Raw genomic sequence first — 15,451 nt, 5'->3', positions numbered from 1 at the left:
AGCTGTTGAAGCCAAATCATTGGGCATATTTAAAGCAGAGGCTGATAGGTTCTTTATTAGTAGGGGTGTCAAAGGTTATGGGGCGAAGGCAGGAGAATGGGGTTGAGGGGGAAAATAAATCAGTCATGATCAAATAGCAGAGCCAACTTGATGGTCTGGATGGCCTAATTCTGCTCAGAGATAAAGAGCAACTTAAAGATAAGAAATATAATGTGCAATTTCATTTCATTTCATTTCATTTCAGTCATTCCCACTATTCAGGAAACTTAGAGAGACAAATGAGTAAAAAAAAAAGGCCCGAAGGATCACTGGGGACCCGAGTCACCCCGACCACAAACTGTTCCAGCTGCTACTATCGGGGAAACAGTACCGCAGCATAAAAGCCAGGATCAACAGCTTCTTCCACCAGGCCATCAGACTGATTAATTCACATTGATACAATTGTCTTTCTATGTTATATTGACTGTCCTGTTGCAGATACTATTTATTATAAATTACTATAAACTACACATTGCGCATTTAGACGAAGACGTAATGTAAAGATTTTCACTCCTCGTGTATGTGAAGGATGTAAGAAATAGTCAATTCAATTCAATTCATTCAAACAAAAACAAGGTGTTTTTATGGCTTTGAGAGATTTATTACTATTCTACAGAGTGCAAGGTTATTACAGACAACTGCAAATCATGATCTTATCACAGTTTCTCTATTATTCAGTGTTACCTATTTAGGATTTTTTAGGTTCGTTACACAGTTTTGAGTAGAAGGTCTAATTAAAATGGAGGCAGAATCACAGTCACTGCAAATAGGTTCCCATCTAATACGCTGGCTGTTGACTATGACAGATGAACAATTGTTAAACCACCACCCCCCTCCATAATCCTTTGCACAATTCCCGTCAAGATTTCCGTCATTGTCCTTATCTTGAGCAGAAAACATCATGTTATCATTTTGAAGCAATTCCCTATGGTAATCAGAAACATTGTGGATATTGACGGGAGCCCCCAGCCTTAATTTGTAATTATTTTCTGACCCTTCAACATTAAAACTGTCAAATTTAACATCCACAGTGTCTTTACCATGTTCAATGACAAATTTAACCTCATAGCGCTCTTGCTGTGTGATGCTATGGACGTATGAATTTCCAAGCCAGTAGTTGCTGTTTATATCACCAAAAGTTTTTTCATATTCTGACCACGTTTTCTGGAAGGGTATGGTACCGCCTTTCACCACCCTTTGCACCAGAATCCATCCACCGTTTTCATTATCCATATCGCAGTAGACCAACAGGGGTGAACTGTTCTTGGGCTTAATGGCATAGATTCCACTGGGCTGATTCACAAAACGGCTCAATGGCTTGCAGTTTTGCTGAAGTCGCACTGTTAAATCAACGAGATTGCACAGAGTTATACCTTTTTACACACAGGTGGATCTGTGTAATACAAACCAATCAAAAGTGAGCAAAGTACTACAGACATTGGAAACTTGCAAAGCAGCCAGACAGTGCTGGGATTGGTCAACAGGTTGTGCGGGATATCTGGAACAATAAACTGAAGCAAGAGAAATGGAAAGAGCGAGGTACAAAATAAAGATTGAAATGCTGGGAAATTCCCGAGTATTAACTCATTTTCTTTCTGCAAAGATACTTTCTGACTTGCAGAGTATTTTCAATATGCTTACATATTTAAAGTAACAAAAGCTGTACATCTGCTTTATGTCCCCAAAGGTTAGACTATAAGACACAGGGGAAGGATTATAGAACTCAGCCCATCGAGTCTGCTCCACCATTCCATTATGGCTGATTTATTATCCCTCTCAACCCCATTCTCCTGCCTTCTCCCAATAACCTGTGATGCCCTTTTACTAATCAAGAACTTAACAAATTCTGCTTAAAATATACCGAATTACTTGAGCTCTACAGTTGACTGTGGTAACAAATTCCACAGATTCACCATCCTCTAGCTAAAGAAATTCCTCCCCAACTCTTGCATCCAAGTGCAAGGCACCAATAAATATGGTACTTGATGGCATTTTACAATTGCGCTAATCAAAACTACTTCTTAGTTCTTGGAGCAATTTCCCTCTTCATTGGTCAAAAGTAGTGTAAACGAATATGCTGGTTTATTAACAAAAATAAGAAAGGTCAATGATTTGGAGAAATATCCTTTTGTATCAAGTTCAGACAGAACCAAATCAAATGGTTGAATATTAGTACTGTGCCAACATAATAAAGAATAAAATTATCTTGGGCATTTCTGGAGTGTCAACATGATATACACTCAGTGGCTACTTTAGTAGGTATCTCCTGCACATAATAAAGTGACCACTGGGTATATGTTCATGGTCTTCTGCTGCTGTAATACATCCACTTTAAGGTACAACGTGTTATATATGCTGAGATGCTCTTCTGCACACCACTTGCACTGTGTGGTTATTTGAGCTGCTGTTGTTTTCCTGTCAGCCTGGCCATTCTCCTCTAACCTCTCTCATCAACAAGGTGTTATCACCCACAGAACCACCGCTCATTAGATGACTTCTGTTTTTCACACCATTCTCTGTAAACTCTAGAGACTGTTGTGTGTGAAAATCTCGGAAGATCACACCATTTCCCTGTTGGAGGCTATCACTGCACTTTATACTGAGTATCTTGATATAAAGTCAAGATATGGCCCAATTACACCCAATTTTACCTCCAATGAAAAATCAGAAATATTTGTTATCAACACAGACAATTCAAACATCACATCTGTACAGCTAAGATGATTGAATGGTGAAGGTATGGAAAGTAGACACTAAGACCAAAGCTAATTACAGTTATTTACCACGTCCATTTTTGCTGTTCTTTAAATTCTGAATTTCCAGTTTCTGTTCAGTCGAAAATGCATGTGCATTCACAACTCCCTCGAGGAAGTTAGAAATGTCACGAGACATAGCGGAACATTTTCCAATCACAAAGATTGTAAGAAGAAGCGAACCCAATATTTTAAGGGCAGCCATGCTTCAAAGCTGAAATAAAGGTAAGTAATATTCATTAAACATTTCAATAGTTAATTCTTAAGCCAATATAAACGACTTCTTAAATTAAGACAACTTACTAGTGTTGGTCCTTTATGAAGGAGCTGCTGGAAACATATAGTGTAATTCCTGCAACCCCACTACATTTTATACCTCAAGCAGACTGGATGTAAACTCATTAACATGGTGAATATTTACATAAGTTTTATTGACCAATCTGAAAGTTTTATTGTCAAGTACACACCTTAACAGCTTGAGTATACTGGTTGGTAATAACTGCTTATCTGTTGTATAAAATATAAAAATTCCTTTGCATTCAAAAATTTCCTCTACAGAGATTAAGCAATATCCAAAATATAGCTGATCAAAGTATGAATTGTAATGCTTCTGGGGTTCAGAGCCAAATGGTAAGTAGAGTTGGCACAAAAAGAACTGCAAGCTGATGCTAGAGCTGTAATCCATAAGACCATTAGACATAGGATCAGAATTTGGCTATTTGGCCCATCAAGTCTGTTCCACCATTCCATGATCGTGATTTATTTTACCTCTCAACCCCCTTCTCCCACCTTCTCCCCATAATATTTGGTACCCTGACTAATCAAGAACCCATCAACCACTTTAAATATACACAATGACTTAGCCTCCACAACTATCTGTGACAAAGTATTCCACAGGATCACCACTCTCCGGCCAAAGAAATTCCTCCTCTTCTCTGTTCTACAGGGGCCTGTGTCCTCTTGTCCTAGACTCCCCCACCATAGCAAATATCCTCTCCACATCCATTTTATCTAGCTAGTGTTCACGGGTTCATGGACTATCCAGAAATCTCATTCTGAATCAATAGGAACTTCATGGCATTAATTCAAACTGCAGTTCAAAACACTCCACCCTTCACTCAGGGAAGTATATAGTTGACTTGGAGCAAATACAGATGAGGCTTAATAAATGTGTTTTTAATTTAAAGCAATTATTTTATGAGGAAAGATTGAGTATATTGGCCCTGTATCACAGGAATTCAGAAGGAGGGATCATCTTTCTGAAACATATGAGGAGCCTTGACTGGGTAGTTAGTGGGAGGAAATCCAAACTGATGAAAGAAAGAGACAGTTGGTAAAAATTGAAATGGAAAAGTAATTGTTCTCTCAGAGGGAATTTTCTTACTTGGAAAGCCATTGATGTAATTCTGTCATGGACGGTCACATGGCCAGCTATGAAAGGAAGAGAGCTGGGCATGGGGCTAGCAACCCCATCCTGTAAAAACACAAAGCTATAGAAAAGCCAACAGAAGCTCCAATGTCCTCATCCCTGAGAGAGAAAAGATCTTCGAAGACGGGTTACACCTGACAACTGACCCAGGACAAAGCGCTCTGGTGAGCTGCTGTTGGTGGCCTATGTCGCAGTAGGGGTTATAGAAAGCTGTCCATGTGGAGTCACTGAACGTGCGCAAGACTGAACAAATCGATGTTCAGGCTACAGAGGAACCAAGAGATTTAAGGAAAGCACCCGGCAGGAAAATGGAATCACAGCCAATCATATCTGTCATGATCATACTAAACATCCTGTTCCAATTCCAGTGCCTTGTGTACATCAGAAGGAAACGAAGGGGATGATTTCTGAAATGTCAGCCTTTCTCCACAACAGTCCCATGCACTGGGTGTTCTTCTGGTGTGTGAATGGACTATTTTAACAACAGACCAATTGGGAAATGTTTTCATGTTTGTGTGTGTATATGGATTTATAAATATATTTGATTAAATACCATCTTACTAGATTTAACAACTAAGATGACATCTCAGACGAAGGATTGTCTAAGGGAGACAAGCTACAGAGCCATGGTAAATGGGGCTGTGTTTTGGGCTGAAGAGAATTACACAGTCAGTGTCACAGTTACTCTGCTGTGTTAGTACCCTGAACTAAGAGTCACTGAGCTCTTCAGCCCATATAGTCTGTGCTGAACCATTAATCTGTCTAGTCCCATATTGCCTTCATTCTTCTAAACTGTGGAGAGTACAGGCCCAGCATGCAAAATTTCTCTTGAAAGTAAGGTTCCCCCAACACAAAAATCAATGTCTTGGGAACTGGAATTGGTTTATTACTGTCTCATGTACCAAGGTTGGCTATCAGCACACATGTGATGGACTGAATGGCCTCCTTCAGTATTGAAAATCTTTTTTGACTTCAGTTTCTTAAGTTCAAATTTATTGTCATGGAATTGGTCTTGGTTTATTATTGTCTCATGCTAAGATACAGTGAAAAGCTTGTTTTGTATGCTGTTCATACAGTTCAGATCATTGAGGTAGAACAAAAACAGAATGCAGAATAAAGTGTAACAGTTACAGAGAAAGTGTAATGCAGGTAAACAGGAAGGTACAAGATCAGCTGCTGGAAATTGGATAAACACTCACAAAATCAACAAGAACAGTTTACCCTCTCATCCCTCAGAGGCTGGTGGGTAAACTGACCTTATGGGGACTCAATGCTCCTCTGTGTAACTGGATCTTGAGCATCTTGATGGAAAGACGCCAGTCCGTCCGAGTTGTCACGTTCCATCTCAGTGTGCCCTCGTGTCCCTCAGGGTTGTGAGCTCAGTCCGCTGTTGTTCACGCTGCTGACTCCCGGCTGTACTGCCAGATCCAGCTCAAACCGCATCATCAAGTTCACTGATGATACAACAATGATGAATCAGCACACAGAGAGGAGGTAGACAGGCTCATCAGCTGGTGGCAGAATAACAACCTAGGTCTCGATATGGACAAGACGAAAGAGATGACTGTGGGCTCCAGGGACGTACAGATCAACCACTCTCTATTGTACATCAACGGCTCTGCCATGAGTTCCTTGGTGTGCACAATACTGATGATCTTACCTGCACCCACAACAGCCCCTCACTAGTCAGGGAGGCAAATTGAGGTGTGCAAGGCTCCCCGCCCCCTTTTACCAACTTTCTGCAGGAGCACCATCAAGATTGTTCTCCCTGGCTGCATCATTGTGTGGTTAGATGCTGCAAGACCCTACAGAGGACAGTAGAGAAACCACTGAGCTGATCACCAGGGTCTCCTTCCCCCCCCTATTTGTGGCATTTATCAGGAGCTTTGCATATGCAGCGCCCAAAAGCGTTGTTGAGGATCCCTACCACACATACCACAAACAATTTGACCCACTACCATCAGGAAGGAGGTGCAGGAGCATCAGGACTGGGGAACAGCTTCTTCCCTCAGGCTCTGAGACAAATGAATACCCTGCTACCACCGAGGTCTCCTCACTAGGACAACGACCTGTTTACTGTGTACCAATGTTCAAAATACAGGCATTTTGAATTATATTTTATTAACTTATTTATGGTAATATTTCAATTTCTGTGCTATGTGTGAAATATGTTTTGTGGGAGCACTGTGGTCTGGAGGAACGTTGGTTCATTTGGTTGTATATATGTACAATCAGATGACAATAAACTTGAACTTGAACCTGAAAATGCTGGAGGAACTCAGCAGGTCAGGTAGCATCTAGAGAGGGAAATGAAAAGTGGATATTCTGGGTTCAGACGATACATCACGACTGATAAAAGGAGAGTCTCTGTACAAAAGGTCGACTCTTCATTTCCCTCTGTAGATGCTACCTGACCTGCTGGGTTCCTCAATCAACTCAATGAACCTTAATTACATTTCCCCTATCGCAAAGTCCTTCCTTATCACTCCCAAGGGGTGAGACTTGTTGAAACTAACCCAGCTGTAGTGTCACCGGAGCTCTTTGTCATTTCTATACGGCTTCTTAAGTCTTGCAGTCAGTTTTTTTCACAGTAAGGGCCATTTATCTAAGGTACCAACTTTAAGCAATTCATGTACAAGGATACTAATTTCATTCAGAGCATCATTTTTTAATTTCTCTCTATTTAAATAGTATTCCACCATTTTCCCCAAACTGGATGTCCTATCTCTTTCAGTGACAAAACCCACCCACCATGGTCCTCATGCCATTGTCTCCCTCCTGGAGCCTCTCCTTCCAATTCACACTGCTGCCATGCTTTATATCATCAGCAAGACTGTATGCAATGCAGCCAGTCTCATCCAAATAAATAGGATAGCTCGTGAGTATCTGGGCTCCAGCACCAGTCCCTATGGAATGCACTGAGCCTCCGAACCCAACACGTTGGTTGAGCTGCTGAGTTCCTCCAGTAGATCGCCTCTGGCTTCGGATTCCAGCATCTGCAGTCTCTCGGTGTCTCCACCCTTTGTTTGTTGGAGAAATGCAGAGATAGTTAAGAGAGGTAAGTTTAAGTGCACGATATCAAGCAGAGCAGATGGTGTTGGAGAGGCTGTATTGATAATTGTAGATCCTGGTAATAAATGTGGGAGAAGACCATGGAACATGCAAGCACAGTGTACCCAGTTCAGAGTGCAAGATTACACATCTCAAATTTTCTCTTCCAATTGCTTCTGGGTGTAAATATCATCAACACTTACAGTACAATGCAATTATTTCAGAATGCCAAATGCTCATACAAAAATGAACTGGGACATCAGCAGGGTTTGTTGCCTATTGGGTGCACACATAGCTTTATGTCTTCTGTGCCATAATAGTCCTATGATAATACTATGCAAGCTAAGTATTCAAATTACATCTTAAAGATTAAAAAGTAGCTTTATTTGCCATATGTATGTCGAAGCATACAGTGAAATGCATCGTTTGCATCAAATCGATCAGTGAGGATTGTGGTGGGCAGCCTGCAACTATCAGCACCATTCCGGCACCAGCAGAGCATGCCCTCAATGCCATGCCATGCCATGCGTTTTCGGTACGTGGGAGGAAAGCAGAGCACCCGAAGGAAGCACGGACAGTCATGGGGAGAACATACAAATTTCATACAGGCAGCGGTGCAAACTGAATCCCCATCGGTGATCACTGGCGCAGTGGAGCAATTGCACTAACCGCTATGCCACTGAGCCACTATCGGAAACCTTGCACATTCTGCATCTCTCCAGTGCCTCATACGTCGCACCACTGCAGTGAATACAAGAACGGACTGCAGGCCAGGATGATCTTCAGCCTGGAACAGACATCAGCGACGTCTTGTGCTTCACAAGATGCGGCAGTGTGGTGATATTCGAAGTTCAAAGTAAACTTATCACCAAAGTATGCTGTAAATGAGCCACATGTACTCCACCGAGATTCCCTTTCTTGTGGGCATTCACAGGAAAATAAATACAATAGAATCAATGGAAAACTACAACAAGCAAAGACTGACAAACAACCAAGTACAAAGGAAAAAATTGTGCAAATACAAAAAAGTAAATAATCATAATATAAATAAATATATATAGAGAGAACTGATTGACTGACTGACTGAGAACGTGAGTTGGAGAGTCCTTGAAAGTGACTCAATATGTTGTGGAATCAGTTGAGGTGAGTGAGTTATCCACACTGGTTTGGGAGCCTGATGGTCAAGGTGTAATACTTGTTCCTGAACCTGGTGGGGCATCTTTAAAGCAGTTGTACCTTCTTCCCAATGGCTGCAGTGAGAAGAGAGCATGGCCTGGATGGTGGGGTCCTTGATGATGGGTGCTGCTTCCTTGTGGCTGTACTCCTTGTAGATGTGCTGAATAGTGGGGAGGGCTGGGCTGTATCCACCACTCTTTGTATCGGGCATCTAAATGGCTCTGTTCACTGGGAGGCACAGATTTAACGTGTGAATCAGGCGCATGTTTAAAATGTGAACACCACATTAGTGGAAGTTGAAAAGTCACACTGCATGATAAATTTCACAACCACTTCATTCAGTGACTTGGAACCCCATGGCAGACAGTGGTGGAATTTAATCCTAATCTTACAGCAGGTGCAGTAAAGCGTTACACGACCGCACTGCCCCTATCAATATTACCATGCCAGATCTGCTAATATTAACTGTTCACAGATGTTTTAAAATTTGGTGGGTTTTTGTTCATTTTCTCCGGAGCCTGTTCTGACCAAGGTTTACTTTAAGTTGGCGTCATGGTCGGCACAAACCTCAGGCGCTATGATAGGTTGGTGTTTAGCAAGGCGTGATCACAGCTTGGAGCACTGGAGTTCCGAGCTCAGTTCTGGCGCCATTGGTAAGGTGCTTGCATGTTCTTCCTGTGACCCTGTGTGTTTCCTCTGGGGGCTTTGGCTTCCTCCCACAGTCCCAAGACACACAGGTTAGTAAGGTAATTAGTCATTGTAAATTGTCCTGGGATTAGGCTAGGGTTAATAGATGTGTTGGGCCAAAAGGGCCTGTTCCACACTGTATCTCGAAGTAAATATTGATTCTGGCAAAAGAGGTTTGATAGATTCATTTACCCTGTTTCGCTTTCCATTGGTGCTGCCTGAATTGCTGAATTTTTTCATGATTTTCTGGTTTTGGTTCAGCCATGACCACTGACAAAAGGATCCTAACAACTGGAATATGACACTTATGCAATATGAATCAGTGGGGATTTAACTGGAAATAGGCAGAACCATGCACTGCTGACACAATTTGAGATCATTAAAGAAAAAAGTCTTTCGTACATATTTCCACAAGGATTTCCTGATACAAGTCCTTCAGGTTTCCAAAAAGCCTTTTCCATTCATTACTTCACATCAAGGGTTCCTAACCTGGGCTCTGCGGACCCCTCAGTTCATGGTAAGGCTCCCTGGCATAAAAAAAGTGGGAACTCTTCCATGATCTCTATCTGACAGTAAGCTTTTCTAGTATATACCCACTTCAATCTTCTTATTCTTAGATAATACAGTCTTGGTGTTAAATGCAACATTCCAATATTAGAAAAAAATAAGTTTTGGAGTTCAATTGTTCTTTTTTTTTGGTCCAATTTTTCCAGATGGAAGCCATACATATATCTTACGAAATTGATATGGAAATTAGGAATTCAAAATTGAATGAATAAAGCTCAGCCTGAGCAGAGTTAACCAACTACAATGATCTAATTGTATCTAGTAATCGAGACTTTGTCATCATATGCTTGTTGTTTATTTGAAAAGATTAGAATCAATACACTTTTATCCTTTTATTGCTGTTGCTTGGAAATGACATAAACGTGAACAGCTACATTGCAGCTACCGGCATTAGCAAGCTGCTTAATGTATCTGGTTAATTATCATTTGATAAAGGGTTTCGATATTTGTTTCCAAGATGTGAATATCAGTTATTGCTCGACCAGAGGTTGGGTATGGACAATATCATCTGCAATGGAAATTGCATCTAGCTCACTATCAAATTAATCAAATAGTTGTGTTGTGATGTTCAAATAGCATGTTCTGATGTGTCCAAATAGTTCTGATTATAGCAATGAAAAGAAATGACTACCACCACCTATCATCTTTGATATAGATAACATATACACTCAGTGGGCTTTTTATTACATACCTCTTGTGCCAAATAAAGTGGTCACTGGGTGTATGCTTGTGGTCTTCTGCTGCTGTAGCCCACCCACTTTGAGGTTCAACGTGTTCAGAGATGCTCTTCTGCACACACCACTGTTGTAACGTGCGGTTGTTTGAGTTACTGTCGCCTTCCTGTCAGCTTGAACCAGTCTGGCCATTCTCCTCTGACTGCACTCATTAACAAGGCATTTTTGCCCACAGAACTGCCACTCACTGGATTTTTTTTTGTACCATTCTCTGTAAACTCTAGAAACTGTTGTGTGTGAAAATCCCAGGAGATCAGAAGCTTCTGAGATACTCAACCTATCTATCTGGCACCAGCAATCACTCCACTGTCAAAGTCACTTAGATCACATTTCCTCCCCATTCTGATGTTTGGCCTGAACAACAACTGAACCTCTTGACCATGTCTGCATGCTTTAATGCATTGTTACTGCCATGTGATTGGCTGATTGGATATTGGCATTAAAGAGCAGCTGTACAGGTATACCTAATAAAGTGGCCACTGAGCGTATGTGAGTGGTAACGCAATCACTTGCTTTTAGTAATTAAATTGAAAGCTGATGTTTTGTTACAATGCCAAATGCTCTAGGAAAGTCATGGTTGACTGAAGGGCCTGAGTTATAGGGAAAGCTTGGCCAGGCTAGGTCTTCATTCCTTAGATCGTGGGAGCATGAAGGACAAAGTTGTAGAAGTGTTTACAATTACAAGACATAAGAAAGGTGGATGGTAAGAGTCGTCTCTAAAACTAGGGGACATAGGTCTAGAATGAAAGAAGAAAGATTTAGAAGGGCCTTGAGGAGCAACACCTTGTGTTCTGAACTGGTAGCCTCCAATATGATGGCATGAATGTCGATTTCTCCTTCCAGTAAAAAAATTTCCCTCCCCTCCCCTCTTCATCTATGCCCTACTCTGGCCTCTTACCTCTTCTCCCTTACCTATTACCCTTGGGTCCCTTCCTCCTTCCTTTTCTCCTATGGTCCACTCTCCTTTCCTATCAGATTTCTTCATCTCCAGCCCTTTACCTTTCCCACCCACCTCGCTTCACCTACCAACTTCCAGCTATCTTCCTCCCCCTCCCCCTCCCCCCTCTTTTTTATTCTGGTGTCTTATCCCTTCCTTTCCAGTCCTGAAGAAGGATCTTGACCCAAAATGTTGACTGTTTATTCATTTCCACAGATACTGCCTGACCTGCTGAGTTCCTCCAGCATTTTGTGTGTGTTGCTTTTGGATTTCCAGCTTCTAGATTTAGAAGGGACCTGAGGAGCAACTTTTCACCGAGCGAGTGGTCCATGTATGGAATAAGGTGTCAGAGGAAACAGTTGAGCCAGATACAATCTGAGAAGCTATTAGCTAGGTACACAGAGGGTGGGGCTAAATGCAGGAAACTGGGATTAACTGGGTGGGCACTATGGTCAATGTGGACTCATTGGGCCGAAGGGCCTGGATTCATGCTTATTTGCTCAATGGCTCTGTGACTCTTTATGTGATCTGTTCAAATTCCCACAGCCTACTATCCAGCTGTCCACCTGCCCCACCAATAGAAGGCTCTTACAGTTCCCAAATTATCTTCATCAGCCAGCTCTGAATCCACAAGATCCAAGTGGGAGTAAGTCATTCTAAATCCCAAGGAGCTGCTTAACACCAAACCTTCTCTTGATATTCCTGCCTCACATTCATTTTCAGTCGTTCTTTTATCTAGCTCTTCTCTCCATTATAATTTCTCTTTCTGCTTGATTTTTCTGGATCTTCATAATACATACCTTTATTTTATTCTTTAATTACAAGGTTATAGAAATTCTCAGTACACGTGGTGTGATGAAACTACCAAACCTGTTTTAATTCCCTATTGCATACAGTTCATTCTTCTCACATAGTTTTAAATTACTTTAATTTCATCTCAAAGCTGCAGATAGCTGTCCTTTTTCTTATTCCATCGAGAGCCAAAGACAAAGTTTTGTAGGTCGTAGTTGAATTACAGAGTAAGGGAAACACAAAGCGCAGATCAGTAAAGGTCAAGGTTAAAAACATGATAAAATATGTGAAGTAAATTCCCTTCAAAGTGTAACTAATATACTTAATATACTTGAATAGGAATTGCCAATATATCTTCCCATGACATGTGTAAGACTGCATGGTTGTCAGTTGAAGTCCTCTTTGGTACTATGGTGACAAATTAAAATTTGCTCGCAAAACGATTCTGAGTGTAATGGGTCAAATGCTAGTGGGAGAAAGTTCATCCATGAATTGCAGATTGCAGTGAGTAATGTCAATTGTGACATTCCACAGTCAGAATCCTAAAATGTAGCAGATCAGCGTTAACCTTTCTGTGTGCTTCAGGAAACTGATAATGAAAGCTATCTTAATTTTGTAAATGACCAAAGTGAATATCAAATCACAAGATAATGTCTATTAAAAGATAAAATAAATAGAATTGCTGTGCTAAATTAAATATTTTTATCACAATGCTAAGATTGTAAGTTAATGATTTACCTGATAACTAAGTTTTAGTATTTGTTGACAAATGACATTAATAAGACATGAAGAAGTGATTCTTAACTTCATCCTGGTGATAAAGGTGTTAACTTGTGACATATTATGTGGCTTACTATTTTTACAAAATTGGCATCCAGTTGCCACCTGGCAGTACTGAACTACACTGTAATTGTTGAATAAATTAGAAGTATTTCATGCTCAAGTTCAGGTTCAAAGGTCTCAAAGGTCAGAGAAATGTATACAATATACATCCTGAAATACTTTTTCTTCACAACCAACCACAAAAACAGAGGAGTGCCCCAAAAAATGAATGACAGTAAAATGTTAGAACGCCAAAGCCCCCCCGCAGCTCCCCCCCATGTGCAAACAGCAGCAAACCGATGATCCCGCTCCCCCACCAGCAAAAAGAGCATCAGCACACGCCACCGGGCACTCAAGTGTGCAGCAAAGCATCAGCAAAGTCTTCAGGGACTTGCAGTACCCCAAAGACTACTCGTTCACCCGGTATTCGACATACCACAAGCTCTCTCTCTCCCTAATAAGGGAGAAAGGGATGTCTCCGTTTCACAGTATGAGAAGAGACATAGCAAACAACTCACTGATTTATGATGTTAAAAGTCTGTTGTGTTGCTTTTTCCGAGCTCTGTGCCCAAAGAACTTGGTTCTCTGGTGCTTTCAATCTTCCGTGTACTCCCACAACACACCGGATTCCTGCAGAGACACCGACATTCAGTCCGCCTGTCTCCAGAGCGAAGGGCCGAAGTCAGCATGTAACTCCAAGTCAGGGTCTTCAAAAGAATCCTGAAAGGGAAATGGCGATATTAAAGATGGAAGCAGAGCTGTTTTGGAAGATGCAAGGTAAGAGGTTGCCGTTAGGCGCCATTGTCTCCTCCTAAGTTTAATTGCCATCCAACCATACAGCCAAAGGAAACAGCGTCCCTCCAGGCCCAAGGTACAAAACACAGTACCAACAGTCAAAAACAGCGCGAGGCACCGATTGGTGTTATTGTTCCTCTCCGAGCCTTGTGGCACATCGGGCGGCAATCTTGCCATTTCTTTAGTATTTTGTCTGTTTTATTTTACAAGGCCAAGTTGCTAGCTTGAGATTAAACCCGGCACAGATGGAAAGTCTGCAAAGAGCCAGCCAGCTTCGAACTGGGGACCACACAACCTCCCCCCACCCCGCTCCAAAATCCGGTGCTGGTGCCACTACACCACCTGCTGGCTTATGCAGCACCTATAAGATACATACAGTCAGATAGGAAAATATATGTAGCCCAGTCCTCTGAGTGCTATGTTTTGTATATTGATGGTGCATGGGATCTTGTCGACAGGATCAAGCCCACAGCGGACTAATCATTATGAGCTAGAATACTAGAATATAGTGCAGCCATGGATAGTCGCAATCCAGCTTGCCTTCCACGGCACAGACTCCAGAGGGCGGCGCCAATGGGGAGGACCAGCCACCAACACAGCGTGGAGGCCATGCCACATTGCCTCTGGCTATCTCCTCCCCTGGGTGACTGCAACTGATGGCCCCACAGCATGAAAGGCCAGTCCACGCTACAACTGAGGGCATGCAGTTTTCCTGTCATCAGTCTTACCAATGAACCAGTGAACCAGATTTGCAGTATTCCACATTACTAGTGTCCAACAGGGTCTTGTAACCACAAGAAAAATCTCCAGGACAATCACTTGCATCATTTGTTGAAGCATTGTACTGCCTCTGATGCCTTCTTCCCTGGGTGGCTGAACCTGGCTGATGGCGGAACAAATCCAGCTCCATTGCTCTTGAGCAACTCCCTACTGGGGTTAAAGGACTTACGGTATGATAAAATATATACCTTGCCGTGCCCTTTGTAAATCTGCTTCATGGAGCCCTTGGCCAAACTCTAGCCATTAACCAGTTCTGCAAAGTCCTTTGCATTGTGTGTAAGATGTCAAAACGTTTATATAGCAACATTTAAGAAAATGCAAAGAAGTTATTTTACAGGAACATTGCCAATTAAAGGAGCAAGAAATTAGGCAGAGTCCCAAGAGCTAGGTTTTAGATCCACCTTAAAGGAAAGGATGTATTTGCTCAGAAGTTCGGTTTGATCAACTTTGGGTGCACTAAATAGGAGGTTTGTTTCACCTCAGTACCTAATCGGGAGATCTATCAGTTATATCGTTAGGGTGTGTCTCTGTCATTTTGGTATAGTGACCTGCCTGCATATGGTCATCTCATTGACACTACAGATACAGGATCTACATCAAAGCCTTTAAGAGTTCTCTCTCCATGGCAAACAACTTAACTGCAAGCAGACCAGTGATGTCTGGTGCAAATCATTCCTGCAGACGCTCACACACAGACAACTGATCTGCCAAACAGGCAGCCACAATGAAGGGGAAAGGCATTAACATCCCAGCAGCTAATCTGCAAAAGCTGATTCCTCAAAAAGGTGGCATCCATCATTAAGGACCTCTACCATCCAGGACATGCCCTCTTCTCATTCGGGAGGAGATACAGGGGCCTGAAGACCCACACTCAATGTTTCAATGATTC

The 15,451-nt window shown here is 41.9% G+C and overlaps 1 protein-coding gene across 1 annotated transcript; it reads right to left on the bottom strand.

Annotated features, from left to right (window-relative positions):
* Positions 1-618: 618 nt before the first annotated feature.
* LOC140737631 (fibrinogen-like protein 1-like protein) lies at positions 619-3,190 on the bottom strand. The gene is made up of 3 exons (XM_073064120.1): positions 3,096-3,190; positions 2,823-3,006; positions 619-1,379 (listed from the first exon to the last, which is right to left on the bottom strand). The coding sequence occupies exons 2-3, from the start codon at positions 2,995-2,997 to the stop codon at positions 724-726; spliced, it is 831 nt and encodes a 276-aa protein (XP_072920221.1). The 5' UTR covers positions 2,998-3,006; positions 3,096-3,190; the 3' UTR covers positions 619-723.
* Between the last annotated feature and the right edge of the window lie 12,261 nt (positions 3,191-15,451).

This window comes from Hemitrygon akajei, chromosome 2, assembly GCF_048418815.1.
Source record: "Hemitrygon akajei chromosome 2, sHemAka1.3, whole genome shotgun sequence".
Classification (NCBI taxonomy): Eukaryota; Metazoa; Chordata; class Chondrichthyes; order Myliobatiformes; family Dasyatidae; genus Hemitrygon; species Hemitrygon akajei.
The sequence above is the reverse complement of the archived record's forward strand: the minus strand, read 5'-3'. Positions and strand labels throughout refer to the sequence as shown.